General features: G+C 45.6%; 1 protein-coding gene across 7 annotated transcripts in view; it reads left to right on the plus strand.

Moving 5' to 3' along the window:
• Positions 1–18,616, plus strand: part of YEATS2 (YEATS domain containing 2) — a 48,582-nt gene that overhangs the window by 15,788 nt on the left and 14,178 nt on the right. For 3 of the 7 annotated variants that reach the window (XR_005629685.1, XM_039727949.1, XM_039727947.1), the window contains exons 11-21: positions 1,206–1,445; positions 3,307–3,465; positions 5,811–5,914; positions 8,359–8,466; positions 9,915–10,085; positions 11,732–11,987; positions 12,717–12,878; positions 13,778–13,914; positions 14,279–14,434; positions 15,157–15,330; positions 16,016–16,214. Coding sequence is in view for 6 of the 7 variants with exons in the window: in XM_039727949.1 (XP_039583883.1) it covers positions 1,206–1,445; positions 3,307–3,465; positions 5,811–5,914; positions 8,359–8,466; positions 9,915–10,085; positions 11,732–11,987; positions 12,717–12,878; positions 13,778–13,914; positions 14,279–14,434; positions 15,157–15,330; positions 16,016–16,214 (1,866 nt within the window). In the remaining variant the exon portion in view is untranslated. The remainder of the gene's footprint in view (positions 1–1,205; positions 1,446–3,306; positions 3,466–5,810; positions 5,915–8,358; positions 8,467–9,914; positions 10,086–11,731; positions 11,988–12,716; positions 12,879–13,777; positions 13,915–14,278; positions 14,435–15,156; positions 15,331–16,015; positions 16,215–18,616) is intronic. The other 4 variants (XM_039727948.1, XM_039727950.1, XM_039727952.1 and 1 more) reach the window with 4 other exon arrangements.

Below are 18,616 nucleotides of genomic sequence, written 5' to 3' on the forward strand. Positions count from 1 at the left end.
TACTGTCCTGTGGAGAACAGAGACTGAAAAAGTTGTGTGTGTTTGTCTGAGGGACAGTGGCATCTCTGCACCTTGGAGACTTATTCTCCCCTTCCCATGAGAGACCAGGAAAGTCAAGATCCATTACAGGGGGCAGCAGCTGAGGCCTTAGGATCACTTGGATTGCCTGGAACAGGCAGTGCTGCCCCGTGGGCACACTGCAGGATTTGTAGTTTGGGTCAGACAGGAAGAGCTGTGCCTCTCTCTGGTGGCATTTGGCTTTGTTTTCTGGAACCCTTGGTTAGCTGGGCTGAGGTACAAGGCTGTGTGTTACACTCTAGTGTGAGAAACCTGGACACAGCCACGTTAAATTTCAAAACAGTGGTGCATGGTCTGATGGTTTTCTTGATCTGTTCCCACATTGCTGTGTTCAGGGAGTGGCTGTAAGCTGGTGCCATGCTGGTTGTACTTCCTGGCAGGCTCTGTGGTGCCACTGGTGGTGTTCAGGCTCAGCAAGAAGGATGTCTGCTGTTTAAATGTGGTCTTTTCTTGTGGCCAAAAAAGGACAAACACAACCACATTTTAAACACAGAGGTTTTTTATTCAAACAGGAATATTTGTAGCATCTTTAGGTGAGCAGTGCTACAGCCAACAGGAAGGAAGTAAACCTACCTCCTTTTTACACTGACGGGCAGTGGCTTCTCTCAGCAGCTCCAGGTTAACTGAGCTCCTGGAACATCAAATAAAGCCAGGTTAACTGAGCTCCTGGAACATCAAATAAAGTGGAATCCACAGCCCAGATCAAAAGGCAGTCTCTGATCTCCTTGAGCTCTTACTCCAAAAAATGCACTTCGAGATTCTCTGCAGAGGAGATCCAGCCTTGGTCCTGTGCAGCCCTAACCAAGGACACTTGGGACTAGCAGCAGCTTTTGGTCAGTGGAAGGGCATTCCAAGGAAATGTGTAAGGAGTGGCTGATCATCTGCCACAGCTGGAAAGGCTGTGCCTGGTATCATTTTATTCTTCTTGTCCAGCAGATCCAGCAGGCCTGTGCAGGAGCAATCCCCTCCCTCACGCTCTCCCTGTTCAACGCTTCCCACCAGTTGCTTTTTCCTTCCTTCAGGAACGTGTTTGTCATACCTGAGTTATGCTTGTGTAGGGGAGCACAGTGAGGAATCAGATGTGTCAGCCTAAGCAGTATTTCTGTTCTTTTCCCTGTTTTGATCAGGATTCTCTGGGAGTGCTGACACCGAAAGACATGCCGCCTTTTATTCCCTGCCATCCGCCATAGAACGGACTCCCACCAAGTTAGCCACACAGAAAGTTGCCTTTGGCTCTCATGGAAATTCAGCCTTTCAACCCATTGCAGCTAGCTGTAAAATAGTGCCTCAAGGTCAGAGTCCAAGCCCTGCAGAGTCACCAGGAAAATCCTTCCAGCCCATCACCATGAGTTGCAAGATTGTATCAGGTGAATGTTAGTTTGCTTACCAGAGTGCCTCCCCCTGGGAAACACCAGAGTGAACCAGTTGGACTTGTTCTGTGTCCTTCCTTTGATTTTCTGCCAGTCTTTGAGCATCAGACAGTAGGAAACTCTAGAAGAAGGAGCTAAGCACTTCTTAATGCTCAATGAAAAAAAGTACAGGTGTGAAATGGTTCACAAAAGATGAAAAGGAGGATGAGAGCTGTTCTCTCCCTATTCTTGAACACTTTTAAGTGTGAAATAGGTAGTCTTGAAATGGACTGCTACCCACAGAAAAGCCCAGGCCAATACACATCTTCCATGTGGAATATTTTGTATGTGGGAAAAGTCCATTCTTCTCCCCATTGCTTTCATACAGCTGGCATGGATGAAGAAGAATTTTTTCTTTGATTACTGGGCAAATAATTAGTTTTAACTTTGTAGACTCAAATAGACCTTCTTGTGCTTGCCATAGTGCATCAGATGGAGCAGCTTTGGTCTTTGTCTTCCAAAAGTCCATCTTGTGTTGGATTAAATTGCCAGCTGGCTGCAGTGGGCAGTGTGACAGCTTCTGAACCAAACGTGGCCAAAGTGCTGCTTTGCTTATTTCACTGGTGGTCCCTTCCCTGCCTGGGTGTGATGCCAGTCACTGGATGATGTTTTACATCAGAAAGTGTTAATGTACAGCTCACCATGGCACATGCTGAGAAGCTGCAAGGTGACCTGTTGCAGCTCTTCATTTTCTGGTGTTCAGGGTAGAGAGGATGAAGCACCAGCTATCAGTATGTGTGATTTCTGGTGATCTGCTTGCACATAATTTTCTTAAAGTGTGTCTGGTTTGTTATTTTGTTTTGGTTTTGTTTTGTTTTGTTTTTTTAAGTTAAATGTCAATATTGTTCCTTGACATCTTAAAACATTACTCAGGTTAATTTACACTTTAACCTATGCCAAGTGCTTTATTCTCTCTTTTAAGCTCTTCTCTTGATCTTTTTCCAAAGCTTCCTAGAAACCAGGAATTAGGGGGCCGTCCTATCTTTCCTAAAGTCCTTGGACTATTCTTTGTTGGTGTTTGCTATTTGAATGTTTCCCTGCTAAGCATTTTTCTAAAGTTCTGCTGTCTGCTGAGAAGGATTACCCCTTTGAGATTTCAGAGCAGTTTATAAGACATGGGGATTTGTTTTATTTGATGACCATTTATGTTCTGTTAACTGCCAAGAAAGTAGGTTAAAAGGTAGGGGAAACTTGGTGTTTGCTGCTGTCTCTTTTCTCTGATCACTTCCTTGCCTCTGAATTTCTTGTTTGCCTCTTCATGCAGCTTTTTTCTTCTCTAGTTTCTCTCTGTCCTGGCCATGTTACCCAGAAGCTCCCCATTTTATAGATTGATTTCCAGGGTTTCTGCTGTAGTGAGAGCACTGAAGGGCCCTGAGTGTTCCTGCTGCCTGAGGCTGTTCCACACAGCCTTTTTAGGGGAACTCCTTGGTTCCCACTCTTCAGTGCCTGTACCTTGGGCTGCAGAAGGGCAAGGCAGCTCAGCTCCCTTTCTCCATCTCCTTGGTCTTGGCAGTGGGAATGATGATGTAGGTAATAGCCCCCAGGATTTAGGGGTGGACCAGATGGCTTCTCAAGTTGCCTTTGAGCCCTGCTTGTCCTGGTAGGCAGAGCATGTCCAGGGTAGCTATGAGCCATAGTGCTTTATGTGCCTTTTCCTTCTGTCTCTTTCCTTCTCCAAGTCCTGTGACCTCACTCAGGTCGGGAAATGCATCTTCAAAAAACTCTCCTTTTCTAAGCCATTTCAAAAGTACTACTGTTGCCATGTTTTTATGTTCTGACAACATTTACAAGCTAGAAGCATTGGACTTTTTTTCTCAAGGTTCTCCAATATCGACCCCTAGTCCATCTCCGCTACCTCGTACCCCAACGTCCACTCCGGTGCACATGAAGCAAGGCTCTGCCAGCTCAGTCCTCAATAACCCCTATCTTATTGTGGACAAGCCTGGACAGACGGTTGGAGCAGCAGCCACAAGCACAGGTGTGTAGTGTGACCACAGAGGGCAGTGGTCAGGTTTGTTCTCCCTTCAGAATGATCAGTGCCACTGCAACGTTTGAGCTCGTGGAGGTGGAGCAGTGCTCAGCAGAGAAAGGGGAAGGTGTTGGTTTGCACAGCTGGCCTGTGTGCCTGGCTGAGGGTGTCTAAGGCTTGAGCATTGCTTCCTGTAGGAAACAGCACAGTGTGAAGCCAAACTCAACTCACAGACACCTCTTCAAAGAGAGCCTGTTCTTTTCAGGTGAAAAGGGAAGGGTGTGATGCAGACCGTGGTGCACAGCTTTGGACAGAAAGAGTGCACTGGTGACAGTGCTGGTGTGGGTGTGGCAAAGAGCATGGAGAGGCTGCAGTGGCTGGCAGGTCAGGCTTAGGTCACAGTGTGGGGCACAGTGGATGTGTTAAAATGCAGAGATCCTGCTTACCAGAACAGCCGTGCTGGATTTTGTTACTGCTCTCAGCTTCTGCCTGGTCCAATCCAGCTGGTTTGGATTCCTCTTAACTGGATTCCTTCAGTAGTGAAATAAGCCTGGGTTCACAGGGAGGCCTGAACTGCAGGACACAGGTGATGGATACAGGAGTCAGGCAGTAATGTTTGTGTTGGGGTGGAGGAAAGGCCCTCAGAAGTCATTTATTTGTTGTGATAAATGGCCAAGAACTGCTGTCTTGTTTTAAAACACACTTGTTTGTGTGTGTATCCCAGCATCTCAGCAGGGTGCCCAGGGCCAAGGGAGGGAGTTCAGCATCCATGAAACACAAACCATTTCCATGGCTGGAAAACACAAAAATTCTTTTTACTGATGCTTCTTCCTCCCTTTACCTGAGGGAACACAGCTGTCACATTTATTTTAACTTCATCACAGAGGGAATTGGTAGGGTAACTAGTAGGAATTGTGTGGCTGTATCTGAAGTTTTTTAAGTATGTTTTGGGCTTTCTTGGTAACACTGATGCTGTTTCACCATAGGGTTTGATTAATTGTTTTTTTTTTTAATTGGTTGGGGGATTTCTGCCTCTTTTTTTCTGTTTCTTCACCTCCAGCCTGACTGTCTCCTCTGTCTAAGTGGTTCATCATGGTTTGGATAACTTTTGGGTTCTAATAGAGGTTTGTACCTGGCGGATAGGATGTGCAGATGCACCAGATTGTTGGGATGTACAATGTTGGTGCAGCTGTTGTTAAAGCTGCAGTTTCCCACCACAGGGGAGATGTACAGAGTGGCCTGGCAGGGACTGCTTGCTGCCTCTCCCTCCCTGCACTGCTGTGCCTCCCCTGTATCCTGCACAGGTCAGATCACAGCAGTGGCAGGGCAGAAAATTGGTACCCTGCCCTCCCCAAACAGCTTTGTTGTGGGATGCTCATCAGCAGACCCTGTGTGAGGGGGCCCAGGAGGGTCTGTGGAACTGACTTGGCAACAGCAGCCAGGCTGTATTGAGCATAATGTGCATTACAGAAAAAGTCACTGGGGCACTTTTGATAAGGCTGCAGACTGTATTTAACAAAAGGGGTGAGATCTTCATTCTCTGTGAAAGCCAGCCTTCCCAGAGCCCTTATTCTCAGAAGTGGCTGCTCATTTACTTCTAAACTCAAGTGTGGATTATAGTACCACTGTATGAGACACTGGTTTTTGCTTTCATGTGTGTAGTCCGTGCCTGTGGTGTCTCTTGAACAAACAAAACTGCCAAGCCAGCCCAACAGCAACAGTGACAGGGCTGCTGAGGGGCAGTCTTGTGCACGTGCTGATAATGCAGGATAAGTTCACCCCTGGACCCCCACCCATCTTGGGGCCAGGAGAGTGCTGTGGCACATCTGTCAGTCTGATAATTTTGCAAGAGCATCTGCCACAGAGGACTCTATGCCTTCATTCCTTGTTTCTGTTTCTTCCTTTACCTTCCTCACTCTGGCCTTTGCTCTTGTTACTCCTTACTTTGTCTCCCTCCTTTTGTGGTGTTTTTTTCCTTCCCTCTCCAGGCCTTCCTCCATGCCAGTGTCCAAGGCTAGTGTGGGTTCAGGGGCTTCTGGGCAGCAGAGGACTTTGCTCCTGTCCCAGTTTCACAGTTGCACCTGTTGCTGATATCCTCAGCAGCCAGGAGGGTTCCTGACCCTCTGCTTGCAGCACACAGAGCAGTGGGTGGAGAGCTCCTTCTCTGGGCCGTGGTTCCTGCGTGTGGAATTCCGTGGTGGATCTGTTTTGTGCCCGTGTTGGTTCCTGCTGATGTACCTGATGCAGATTGCAGATGAAATGAAATTCCTGTTCCTTGCTAGAAGAGGTTTCATGTGTGCAGTGTCCCTGCTCCCAGCCCTCACCCAGCATCTGCTTTATTTCCTGCTGTGCAGGGAGCCCGACCAGCAAACTGAGCAGTGTCTGTCAGGCCTCTCACGGGACTGGATCTCCTGTGTCAAAGACCCATGGGAGCAGTTTTGGCACCTCAGCTGTCAAGGTAATGTTCTCATTAGGTGTGTACTTCCCTTTTAAAGTCCAGCTTTCTATTAAATGGGACTTTTTAGCATTAAAAATTCTGAACTTCAGGCAAGTTCTTGGATTGTCATTTCCTGTGAAGGTTTACTGTGTAACAGATGGAGCCACAGGAGAGCATGGTGGTTATACAAGATGATAGTGTCACTTCATGCAGCTCTAACTAGGCTTGCCTGCATAGCTGTTAAAGCCACTTCTACTTCTCTGCAAGGAGATCCATGGTGGGCACAGTTCCCCAAACATTTTATCTTTCAAAGAAAGCTCTCCTGTAGCTGCCTTTGATCTTCTTCACTTTGTTAGTCACAGAGCATGATTAAACCAGAGATGCCTACCTCAAAACCTTCACTCTGTTCATTATTTTTGAACAGCAGCTGTTTCAAGCAGCCTGAAAATAACTCATGTAGTGGTTTTACAACTGCCTGGATTTAGAAAAATGTTTGTGTAAACAGTGGAGTAACATTTGGATGTGTAAACAAACAGCAATAAATGCTTCTGATCTGCAAAGCCCAAAAGGTACAGAGCTGAACTGTCTCACATAAAATCTTCCCCTCATCTTGTGTTAGGGATGATATTTCTGGCAGGGAAGTGGCGTCAGCAGGGCTCTGAAAGCAGCTGGTGGGTGTGCTGCTGGAAACAGGAGCATTCCCTGTCTCCAAGCCTTGGTATTAGAGCAGGATATGCTGGGGGAAGGCTTGCCAGTCAGCCTGCAGGGAATAAATCATTTCACATTTGGACTTGAGATGCTTCCTGTGTCTGCTGGGGAAAAGGTGTAGCAGACTTGTCTGAAGCAGTTCTTTTGGAGTGGCATTTCCAGTGTCAGGTGTGCAGCTGGCAGATTTAAAAAACCTGTGTGCTCAGATGGATTTCACTTTACTATGTTGAAAATAGTTCATTATTCTTTATTTTTTACTGATTTGGGACAGTTTTTTCTGAAAAGTTTAATGAGTTAAAGTAGGCACACGTTTTTAGTAACAGCTGAATTCTGTATTTCCAGGGCAATGTTAAAAACTGAAGATATTTTTAAAAACCCATAGAAGTCATACTTCTGTAAATGGAAATGTTATTTGATTTATATCTTCTGGTTGGTGGATAAGCTGTAATTTTAGGGTTTCTTTAAAGAGAAGAGTGTGCCTGATAGTTCAGTGGGATATTACAGGTTGTGCATAACTCACCACTTTTCATCTCTTCACTGTGTGCTGCTTGTCTGTATTTATTTTAATGACTTCAGGCTGTATTTCTGTGGCCAGTCTCATTTCTGTAGCTGCTGTGGAGAGGACAGGTTGTGCCTCTAGCATTGTTTTCACACCTCCCATTTGCCAGCAGCTGTGCAGCTGTGTGGTGACCCAGAGCAGACACCCAACCCAAACTAATGTTTGACTAACGTGTGTCAGTACCAGGAAGATGCCAGGAGTTGCAGGGCCTGATTTCTGCTCATGATCCAACCCAAGGAGGGGCCAAGTGATTGTAAAACCATGGCTTTAGGGTTTACATTGATTGTAAAAGAGAGCAGTTGCACTGTAACAAACTCCCTTAAATGCTCTTGTCTTCTCTGCTGGCCTCAGACCCAGAAATGCCAAGTGCAGATGACAAAATGTTTTTTACCTAATGTTTGTTGTTTCTGTCTGGAAGGATTGTGTGCTGCTGCATCATTCCAGTTAGAGGAGAGCATGAACTCCTCTGGGAGAAGAATTTTCCCCTCCATAATTTGTTTGTTCTTAGAAGAAACTGTCTTCTCTCAGAGATTGTGTATGGAATCACAAAATGATTGAGGTTGGCAGAGACCTCTGGAGATCAACCACTCCAACTCAAAGCAGAGTCAAATAGAGTAGGTTCCTTAGGAATGTGTCCAGTTGGGTTTTGAGTATCTTCAAGGCTGAAGAGTCCCCAGCCTCTCTGACCAACCTGTTACTCTGTTTGGTCACCATCAACAACAGGGTTATCTTCATTTCCTGTATTTAAATCTGTGCCCATTGACTCTCCTTGCATGGGATACTGTTGAGTGTGGTCTGGCTTGACCTTTATTGCACCTTCCTAGCAGGTATTTGTGTGCACTGATAAGATGCCCCCTCAGCCTATTTGAATTTTAAGTGAAATACATTCATATAAAAAATTGAGAAAAAATCCAAAAATCAGAGAACATCAGTCAATATTTTTGCCTGTGTATGACATAGTAAGATACAGTTACTGCTGTTGGAGATGTAACTTTCCATCTAAAATTTGTTTTGTGGGTTATATTAAGAAAGTTGGACTCCTTTTACTCAATTGTTGACTGATTTTTGGAAATGTCCTATTTGCATGGGTAATTTGGTCTGTCCAGATGGTCCATGCTGCCCTTTATTATCAGTGACTTGCTTTATTTCTCTTATTGGACCTATCACTGATTTTTGCACCATGTGTTTTTATTTGCAGCAGGAGGAGTCTCTTTTTGCCACCATGCCACCCCTTTGTCCCATTGGGAGTCATTCCAAGGTGCAAAGCCCCAAGTCAGTCACTGGAGGACTGGGAGCTTTTACAAAGGTATCCTTCCTTCCTGACTTTTGTGCTGGGACAGGCAGCCCAGGACTGCCATTTCCTGCTGACTTGTGCCCCAAACCATAGAACTTCAGTGCTTGTGAAACTCTTACTTGAAGCAATGTATCTTGCTGAGGGCTCTGTAGCATCCCTCAAAAATGTGTCTTGTTTTCTTTTCTTTCCCTGTGGCTCTGCTGTACCTGGGATCTTGCCTTTTATCACCTCTTCTATCCTTTCTGGGGTTCTTTTTTGCATCACTGTGGTGTTCAGGGTGATATTTTGAAAGCTATTTTTAATGGGATGCAGTAGAAGTAAACTGCAATAGATGAGTCAGGAGCTTCTTAAAAAATTGTAACAGTGATTAGTGAATCTCAGACGTTGCTGCTTCTGGCTGTGTTTCCTTAAATACTACCACATGGAATATAAAATTGTTTCTGTCTATGTTAGGTGATCCAAGTAAAAGGTGAAAGAATGCTTCCTACCAGTTACAGTACTTAAAACTAACAGGAAAAAAAGCCCCTAAAGAGGCTTTTTTTGTGTCACTGCCCTTAGAGATTAGATGTAGGGGAAACATAAAACATATACACAAGAGAATGTGTGTATGTCAGCTGTAATAATTTACAGTGTCTATAGCTACTGGTTGTAACATTCCAGGACAGAAATAAAAACCAGGTTCAGAACATGAATTTGAAACTTTAAACTGTCGTGGCTCCATGTGGAGATGCAGGGCCTGAAGAAGTCAGGTCTGCCCAAGTCCCTTGTCAGGATGAGTGGTGTTTGTAACACTACCAGCAGTTGCTGTGACTGTAATTTCCAGATCTGCTTTGCACTATGTCAGCTTGTCACACCACCCCACTGCTGTGTGGGAGCAGCCCTCACTTGAAGCTGAGTTAGAGTCCCTGTGGTGGTCAGCACCACGTCTGAGTTCAGGGTGTGCCTGCCCTTCCCTGCCGACAGGCTGCTCCACAGCCATCTTCAGTGGCTGAAGGGGATGCCTTGGAGTGGCTACCTAAAGCACAGGCTAGACAAGAGTCAGAGAATAAAGTGGGTATTTATTAAAGCCCTTCAGCAGCCACACCTTGGGCAGTCACAGCCTCCCAGAGGCTGCACCCAGGAGGGACAATGGGCACCAGTTTTTCAGAGAATTGTAAGTTTGGTCCATTTACATATCATGGGTAAATTCTCCAATTACAGATTCAGTTAATTTACCCCCAGTTTGCTCCCCCTGATTCACTTTTATTTTTACTTCTTGGGGCCTGAGGCTGTCGGGTGTCCTTGGGTTCCAGGCCCAGAGGGATTGTTTTGTGTGACCAAAATGTGAAGACAGTTAAATAACACTTTATATGGAGTTTGGAGTTATGCACTGATCTGAAAAACAGAAAAGCTAAAATCTAAGGCATCCGAGGTGTTTGCTGTCCTTGTGACTGTCCTGTGTGTCCTGTCACCCTTCCCAGGTGATAATCAAGCAGGAGCCCGGGGAGCTGCCGCAGCAGGCGGCGGTGCCGGCGGCAGGTGCGGCGCAGCCCTCGCTGCAGCAGTACGTCACCGTCAAGGGCAGCCACATGCTGGCCCTGTCCCCGCAGAAACCCGCCGCGAGCGCCGGCGAGGGCACCGTGCCCTCCAAGGTAAGGGGCACCTGGTGTCACTGTCTATTTTCTGAAAAATCCCTTCGCCAGGAGTCTTCTCCTGGGAAGCTGAGAAACCTCAGAGAAGAATGAAAACAATAATTACCTGATTGCAGCTCCTGTGTTTTGATACTTTGGAACGTGGTTTGGAGATTGTTTATCCAACAGGTGGTTATTTGATTGGTTTCATGTGAATTGTTTTAACTTAATGACCAATCACAGCCAGCTGTGTCGGGACTCTGGAAGGAGTCGCGAGTTTTCATTATCATTCTTTGTAGCCTTCTGTCTGTATCCTTTCTCTCCTCTCTTTAGTATAGTTTAGTATAGCATGATGTGATATGATATGGTATGATATGATATGGTATGATATGATATGGTATGATATGACATGATATGATAGCCTTCTAAGAACATGGAGTCAGATTCATCAATTCCTCCTCTGTCCTGGGGACCCCAGAAACGATCACACCTGGGCATCTCTGGGGTGCTGGGAGCTGTCTCGTGGTGTTACTGCAGCCCTTGGTGCTTCTCCCAGGGGAGCAGGGTTGCTCGTGCCTCGCTCCATGGGTAGCTGGGCTCCTGTGTGCTGAGTGGCTCGTGTCCTGCTTCCCTGTGGTGCTTGGGAAGGGAGCAGGCTGAGCAGGCACTGCTGCATTTTGTTGTGTACAGGGACACTGCCCACTTCAGTCTTAGCCATTGCAGCAGTGGGGTGCAGGTGCTTTTGGGCTGTCAACCCAGAACACTGGCTGCCATCAGCAGCTGTTGCTGAAACTCATCCCGGTTGTTCCATAAGAGAAGGTGAATTCTTTCCTACGAGTGCAGGCCTGCAACACAAGAGAACAGCACAAAGAGGGAGCGAGGTGGAGGCTGAGCCAGAGCTAGGATTAGGTGAAAGCAGTCCTACTTGAGTGGCAACTCAAGCATTTTACTGCAGGAGTCGTGCCAATGCAGTCCTGCTTTGCCAGGAGTGACACAGCTTCTGAGAAGGCACAGTGCAGTGACACGGTGACAGATATGTCAGAAATTGTCTCCATTCTTGCCTCTTTTCATTGTGGACAGAGTCAAATGATGTGCCAGGCACTAGAGATTACATACAGAAGTGCCACGTTTGCATTAGTAAATACTTTTGCATTTGCAACATTTCCTTGTTCTTTTTGCTGCCTTTCTTGTCTGTTTGAGTAAGTATGCAAAAACTCGTGTTCCCCTGCAGTTACCATTAACACATAAAACTGAAGCACTTTGTGGGTTCTGCTTTGAGGCCATCGTTTTCCCAGGGAATCTGTTCCCATGGATGTGTTGAAACTGAATTTCTGTATCTCTTTAATTCACCAAGGCAAGCTTTATCTTCAGCTGGATTTAAGCCATTGCTTATAAATCAGAAAAAAAGGAATTGCCCTGTGATTTGAATGAACTTAATCTTCTGTGGGTGTGCTGAGATCCTGGCTGGGTTTAACAGTTTATCGTTTCACTTGGGATTGGCCTCTTGCCGATTTAATTTTGTTCTGGATGAAGAGCTTCTGTTCGTGACCAGGCACGTCCTGAAATGTCTGGAGCTGGGGGTGGTGTGCCAGCCAGGATTCCCAGGAGGCTGTGGCCAGCAGAGCCCCATCCCATAACCCATCCCATCCCATCCCTGTTTGTTGCAGGTGGTTGTTCCCGTTGGTTCTGCGCTGCAGTCGACGGTGAAACAAGCGGTGGCCATCAGTGGTGGCCAGATCCTTGTGGCAAAGTCCGGCTCCTCGGTGGCAAAGGCTGTTGGCTCCAAGCAGGTTGTGACTCAAGGTGTAGCCAAAGCCATCGTCAGTGGAGGTGGAGGGACAATTGTGGCTCAGCCCGTGCAGACTATAACCAAGGCGCAAGTTTCTTCCACGGGGGCTCTGAAAAGTACATCTCAAGGCTCAGGTAGAGTGATTTTACACCCTGTTAAGAGCTGGTGATGGGGCTCTAATGATGTATTCAGCTGCAAAATAACCGTGTGATTGAAAAACTTGGAAGTGAGTAGAGAGCTCTCTGAAAAATTCAGGCTGAGATTAATAATAAAGAAAATGTTAATTCATTATCTATAAGGGGGAAGAGGGAGAACAAGTGCTTTAAAACATGCAGTGTTCTGGGAGTGGAGACTAGATGGATACACTGGGGAATGTGCAGACTTTGCAGACTTTCATGGAGCCAGGTCTGGCATTTTGGCCTGGCATTATGGTCCTTTCCCCATGAATCCAGCCAGCCAGAGCCAAAGTGTCCCTATTTCATCCCACATCTTCCCCAGAGCTTACAGGAGTGTGGGCAGAAACCCCCTGTGTGCGTGTGCACACAGCTGCTTTAGGCTGGGGCTCTGGGCTGTTGGAAAGCTGCTGTGTGGTGCCTGGGGCTGCAGGAAGGCTGCAGACCCCATGGCTGTGCTGTTTTGGCCTGCAGCCACAAGTGGGACTGCACACAGAGAGATTTTTTTCCAGACCTATTAAAAAAAAGGGTCTGTGCATTGCTGGTGGAGTTAATCTGCAGTTAGAGCAGCTAAGTAGGGATTACTGAGGGCTGGTTGCATGTCACTGAATACTTGCATCCTGTGCAGATTTCAGTGCATACTACTTTCTGCAAGCAGCTGGTTTATTCCTTTTTATTCTCTCTTTCTAGTGATGGCTACACTTCAGCTACCAGCCACCAACCTGGCAAACTTGGCAAACTTACCACCAGGCACCAAGCTGTACCTCACCACGAACAGCAAGAACCCTTCTGGGAAAGGAAAACTGCTGCTGATACCCCAAGGAGCCATACTGCGAGCCACAAATAATGCTAGTTAGTCTTGCAGGGAAATCTAATGAGTTAAATAATGTAATCACTGCATAATTAATATGTTTGGCATTTTTGCTAGAAAGCGTCCTGGTGCTGTGGAAATCAGTAATGGGATAGGGTTTCCTTGTTCACAACAACCCATGTGTGGTGCTTTTTAAGGCTGAGCTCTCACAAGTGGCTTTTGTTCTTGGGGCAACTGCTTTTCCTGCTCAATGCAGAAATGGTTTTTTTGGTTAATAGGCCTGTGAGTGATACTCCCAGTGTAATACCTGCAGCTGGGGCAGTCCAACTTTGATAAACTCATTGGCAGCAAGGAAGATCAGATACTTGTGATATTTATGACAGAGCCATGAGTACTTTTTTTACCCTTGTTTCTTGATGAGAGACTGCAAAAGTCACCCTTCAGGCTGTTCCTTCTGGAGACAGAGCAATATCAAAGTGTCACTGCAAATTACCACTGGTAATTTGGTATCCATGATCTGTTATTATGTTAACAAAATTGCATTGACGGCCAGTGAAATTAAAATTGAGAGGCCAGTGAGATTCAGAGTGTTTCCAGAGCTTTTGCTGGAGATCCATAAACCTGCAAAAGAGTGATGAAAAGATTGTTCTTTTGTTGGACAGCATTTTCATTTCATAGAAAGTTCAAAACAGCCTGAAATGAGCTTTGCTTGCCCACAACCCTCCTTATCTCCCCAAGAGCTCCTCTTGTTTGTGGCATTAGCTGGGCTGTAAGAGCACAGCAGCACAGCTGAACTCTTCTTTCCTGAATAATAGCATTACTGCAAAGCACGTGGCACCACATGTCTGGCAGTCTTTTCAAGTACTTGTGTATGCAGGGATGCTTTAGCAGCTGGCACTGGCTGGTTACCAAAGGGTCAAGTCTTTTCCTCTGGTTACAGGTCTTCAGTCTGGTTCTGCTACAAATAGTGGAGGAGGAGGAGGAGGAGGAGGAGGAGGAGGTGGAACCCAAAGCACAAGCAGTAACGTGTCACAGCACCTCACCTACACATCCTACATCCTGAAGCAGACACCCCAGGTCAGTGGCACATCTCAGTGCCAGCACATTGGCATTGCAGGCTGCAGGGGTGTTTAGTGGATGTCCTGTGGTTCTGTGGAATGTGAAACGTCCTGGGACTCTGGTGTCTGGGTCTTATTTGACTTTTCTCCTGCTTTGCTTCCATCAGAAGGTGTTCTGCAAGCAAGGAGACTCCTTCAGCTCTTCGCTCAGGAGCACCCACTGCAGTTAGCAGTGCCTTGTTTCAGAAAATGAAATGTTGTGGCTACATAATAGCCACAAGCTTTTAATCTGTTACTCCTACTTTTATCTGGCACTCCTAAATTTCTGTTGACTCGTAACTGTGTTTCAGAGTGCTGACCTCCCTGATTTCTTTCTGGAGCAGGGCACCTTTCTGGTTGGCCAGCCTTCACCTCAGGGTTCTGGGAAGCAGCTGACTCCAGCATCAGTTGTTCAGGGCAGTGTAGGAGTTGGAGCATCTTCCACACAAGGACAAGCCCTGAAAGTGATAACTGGACAGAAAACAGCTCTGTTTACACAGGTAATGTGCAACTGATGTGTTTCTCTCTTACTGGTTTTGTCAGATAAAGTACAGGAACCACAAACACATATTATTGAGAGCACTTTTTTTCATAATTGGTTTGATGTGGGGTTTTGTACAATTGTGGTGCTGGCTGTGCCACAATGAGGAAACCACACAAAGGCTTATTTTTTGTCAGACTACAGATTTCCAGCTTTCCCTTGTCAGAGGGAGTCAGCTTGCAATCTGTGTAAGCTTGGGGTTGCTGCTTTGTAAATGGGCTCTGGGATTCTCTGTGAAATGGAATTGGAAAAGTGAATAGAGTCAGGTGCAAAAATGTAGTTAAATACTTGAACTTTAGAAATGGGTCACCTGCTAAAGCTCTTAAAAATCTTTGGGTTTGGTACCTCTCAGAGATCCTTCTTTTAAAAGGTACCAAGCAGTCTCTATGAAATTCAAATGCCCTAAGAGTACTTGCAATTGTTTATCCAAAATTCAAGATTAGTAGATATATGTTTGCCAAGTCAACACTTACAAAGTTGATTTCTGAGGTGATAATTTTGTTCCAGCAATTATTGCCAGAATTTGTTTTTTTCAGAAGTATTTTGAAAATATTTTTGATAGTATAAAAATATTTCTCTTGTTTGTTTTGTTGTTGTTATTCTGTTTTGATTTGGGTTTTTAAAATAATTTAAAACCCTAACTAATATTCTGTTTTCTTTATGCTGTATTCTTTCTCAAAGGCTACATCCAGTGGACAGACATCACTGGTAAAAATATCAGATGGGTCTATAAAGTCAGTGCCTGCCTCATCCCAGCTCTCCAAACCTGGCACCACTGTGCTGAGGGTGTCAGGAGGTGTCATCACCACGGCTGCTGCTCCTGCCGTGGCCCTCCCCACAAATGGGGTGGCCCAGGTGAGAACGCACTGCCAGTGTTCTGTAATGCAGTGTTTGCACTCTTGCCATGACAGCCCCAGGAAAGGACTTGTGCTGCTTTTCTCCCTGTAGTGCTCTCAGCTTGCTGTGGGACTGCTGCTCCCTGTACCAGGAGCTCTAAGCAGCCCGTGGGTGCTGCTGGGCTGGCTGTGGGCCCAGACTGTCACTGCTCTGCACCCAGGGCACTGTGGCACTGCAGGCTGGCACGGAGGGAGGCAGGACACAGACTGTCTGCACTCCTAAAGTGAGTGCTCTTGTGGGTGGATGCAGCCATGGATCCAGCTGATGCAGGCTGTCCCTGTGGAGAGGAGCTGCAGTGCATGGAGAGGGGAGGAGGCAGCGCAGTGAAGAGTGTGGAATTCACTCTGAGCCTGTTTCTTTCTATAAGCCCCTAATCTGTGCCTCCCAAATGCCTGTGGAGAGTGGATGCCATCCTGCCACAGCCTCCATTCTGTATGTGCCATCATTGTTTGTGGGCTTTTGGGTGTGAGCTCGAGAATCTCTTGCTTCCTAACAATTGATAGATAAAAATTTGGGTTTGTTGCTTTTATTACTTATATTACCTTATTGTACTTATTTTTGAATCGCCTGTGACATGAAAAAGGATTTGTTAGCCCTCTCTGCCTCTTATTCACCTCTCTCTGTCATTTATTTGCCTCTGCAGCAAACAGATAATGCAGCTTCCAGTTCATCATCTTCTGGAACTCCTGCAGCAAAGACACCTGGACAGCAGCACCAAATCTGTGTAAGCCAGAGCCAGTCCACTTCATCAGTAGTGAATAAGACTGCGACTTCCAGTGTTGTAAGTGTTGCTTCCTTGATGACTACAGCAACACCTGTGACAGGAAAAGCTACAGTATCAGGTACTAAACTCCCTTCACACCTTTCCCAGAGAAAGTTAGAATCTAGGTGTGAGTTCTGTACATGTCTTCACTGTAAATGGAAGAATTTAGTCACTTGTATCTGCGAGTGAGTGAAAGTCATGCTTTCTAAGACACCTTACTAGCATAATTTTTGGCTTAGCCAAGGAAATTTCTAATAAATCACCATCCTTTTGGCATTGACTGTATCTGATACAAATAACAGCAGAAGTTGCCCTTTGCTATTGGAGAGGGATTTTAGTTTTCATGACAGGTTTTCACTAGAAGATGCATTTTGCCCATCAGGAGCAGAGTGTGTCACTATCATGATACCAGCAGCACTACAGACTTGATTAGTTTGTGAAAGTGAAACTCCACTGTATGCAGAAAATGAGCAGAATTTGTCTCTGAGGCTTTGCATCTGCTCTGTTGGGATTGAAAAGGAGAGAGATGTTGATTAGAGGGAACTGGAGCCTTTGAAGTCAAAATTCATTAAGTACAGTGAACTGGGCTGGATCTGGATCACTCAAGTTAATAAAAATGAGGTAATAAAAATGGGCTGCCCTTGTGTGGAGGGGAGTTCTCCTTATTTAGTCCTATTGTATTTCCATCATCTTGCGTGTCAGGGAGGGCAAATACAGCAGGCCTGAGAGTTATGAGTTAAAACTGGAAATTTTTGTTTAGAGTACTTTACCTGCTGGCATGTTCTCTTCACTTGAAGTGGTTTCTTATGAAGTGAAGGCAGAGTAGAAATACAGAAAAGAAAAAAGAAGTGACACTGAGTTCATCTGACAGTGTCATTTTGAAGCAGCTCTTCTTGTTTCCTCTCTACTCAGACTTAAACTTCTCTTTTCTCATGGGTATATTTTACCCAGAGCTTGAAAATAAATGGCATAGACTGCTAAGACTGACAGAATCCTGCAGGAAGCAATTCAGTATTTTTCTCTTTGCAAGGAAAGCAGCCAGATGGATTTTTTTTGAGGAAATAAGCCATATTAAATAGCTTTCAGATTAAAACTCCCATTTACATGTGAGAATGCTGTCTAGATTTTGTTCTGGCTTTTTTTTTTAACTCAAGGCATTGAATTCGTGGTGAAAAACTCTTTCTTCAAGAACCTCAGAAGGAACAGTGGCTCTAAAACAGTTATTCCAATGCAATAACAAAGAAAAACTCAAAGAAAAACTGTTAAAATTCTGAACATTTGTGTTTTTAAAGGCAACTTTTTGAAATGGATTTCAAACTTCCCCTTGATCCCTTGATTTGTATCAAGCAGTGTCTCCTACCCACCAGGCTGATAGGGTTTGTTGAAAAGGTCCCTTTTTAACAGCCTTGCTGTCCTACCCTGCCACATCAGTGTGTCCCACACAAAGGAATGGGTAGCACTAGGTGAGCCTTCTTGCCTGGAGGTGAAAGCCCAACTGACCAGTGCTGGGCATCCTTAAAAACCAAGAAAAACCAAGACATCTTCACCAGAACTTGTGTGTTTAGTACTTGGAAGGCAGCTGTGTTTGACTACTACTACTAATAATAATGTCAAAACAAATGATAGTTACAAAATTGTTGTGGTGAAACTAAGAAGTTTATAGTTGTCAATGTTTTAAAATAGAAGCCTGCTAAATTTCCACAATATGAAGAAAACTTTGCTACAGATTGAATACAATTACATGGAAAATAGCCAGTTTTCCAGTAGAAAGGATGGACATAGGCCCAAACCACGGTGTTAGAGTGCTGGCTTTGGTGCCTTGGAGTATTATCACAAGGAGGTGACATCTTGTGGGGGAGAGAGCTGGCAGACAGAGATGAGCACTCCTCACCCGTGGTACTCTGGCACAGCTTGGAGTCGTGCTGAGTTCTCCTGAAGTTACTGAGTGCTGCCATTGATAATGCTGTTAATGTCTGAATGTTCTGCTTGTTCTTTTGGCCTTGACTAAAATCAGGGATTTAGTTCAGTCTCCAGTTTAATGTACTTCCCACCTTGGTTAGCCATCCTTAGGGCTGTGTTCAGTGCATGTTGCACAGAGAATCACACACTCACTTCGGGTGTGTCCTTTTGCACAGCAGCCTTGGGCTTGTCCCATAGTTGGAGCAGGGTTGATTGTGCCCTGCTGGCTGCAGTGGGTGCTGCTAAGCTGAGCTGCAGAGGTGTGAGTGGCACTGGGACACCTCCCTGAGAGCAGCTGTGTGAGTACAACAGAGCTGTAGTTCACTGGCTTACCACAGCCTTGAGCACAAGGTCCAGTCCTGACAAGAGTGTTTTACTCTGCTGAGCCTGCTTCAGTTGAAAGGTTTCTTACATCAACTTTTGCTCAAGATTCCTTAGGTAATGAGGAGATTTGCTTTACAACTCTCAGAGTGCTGTGCAGCATGTAAGAGTGTGCACACTGTGGTGCAGCAGTACAGCATT

The sequence above is a fragment of the Passer montanus genome, unplaced genomic scaffold (genome assembly GCF_014805655.1).
Source record: "Passer montanus isolate IOZ18808 unplaced genomic scaffold, ASM1480565v1 scaffold63, whole genome shotgun sequence".
Lineage (NCBI taxonomy): Eukaryota > Metazoa > Chordata > Aves > Passeriformes > Passeridae > Passer > Passer montanus.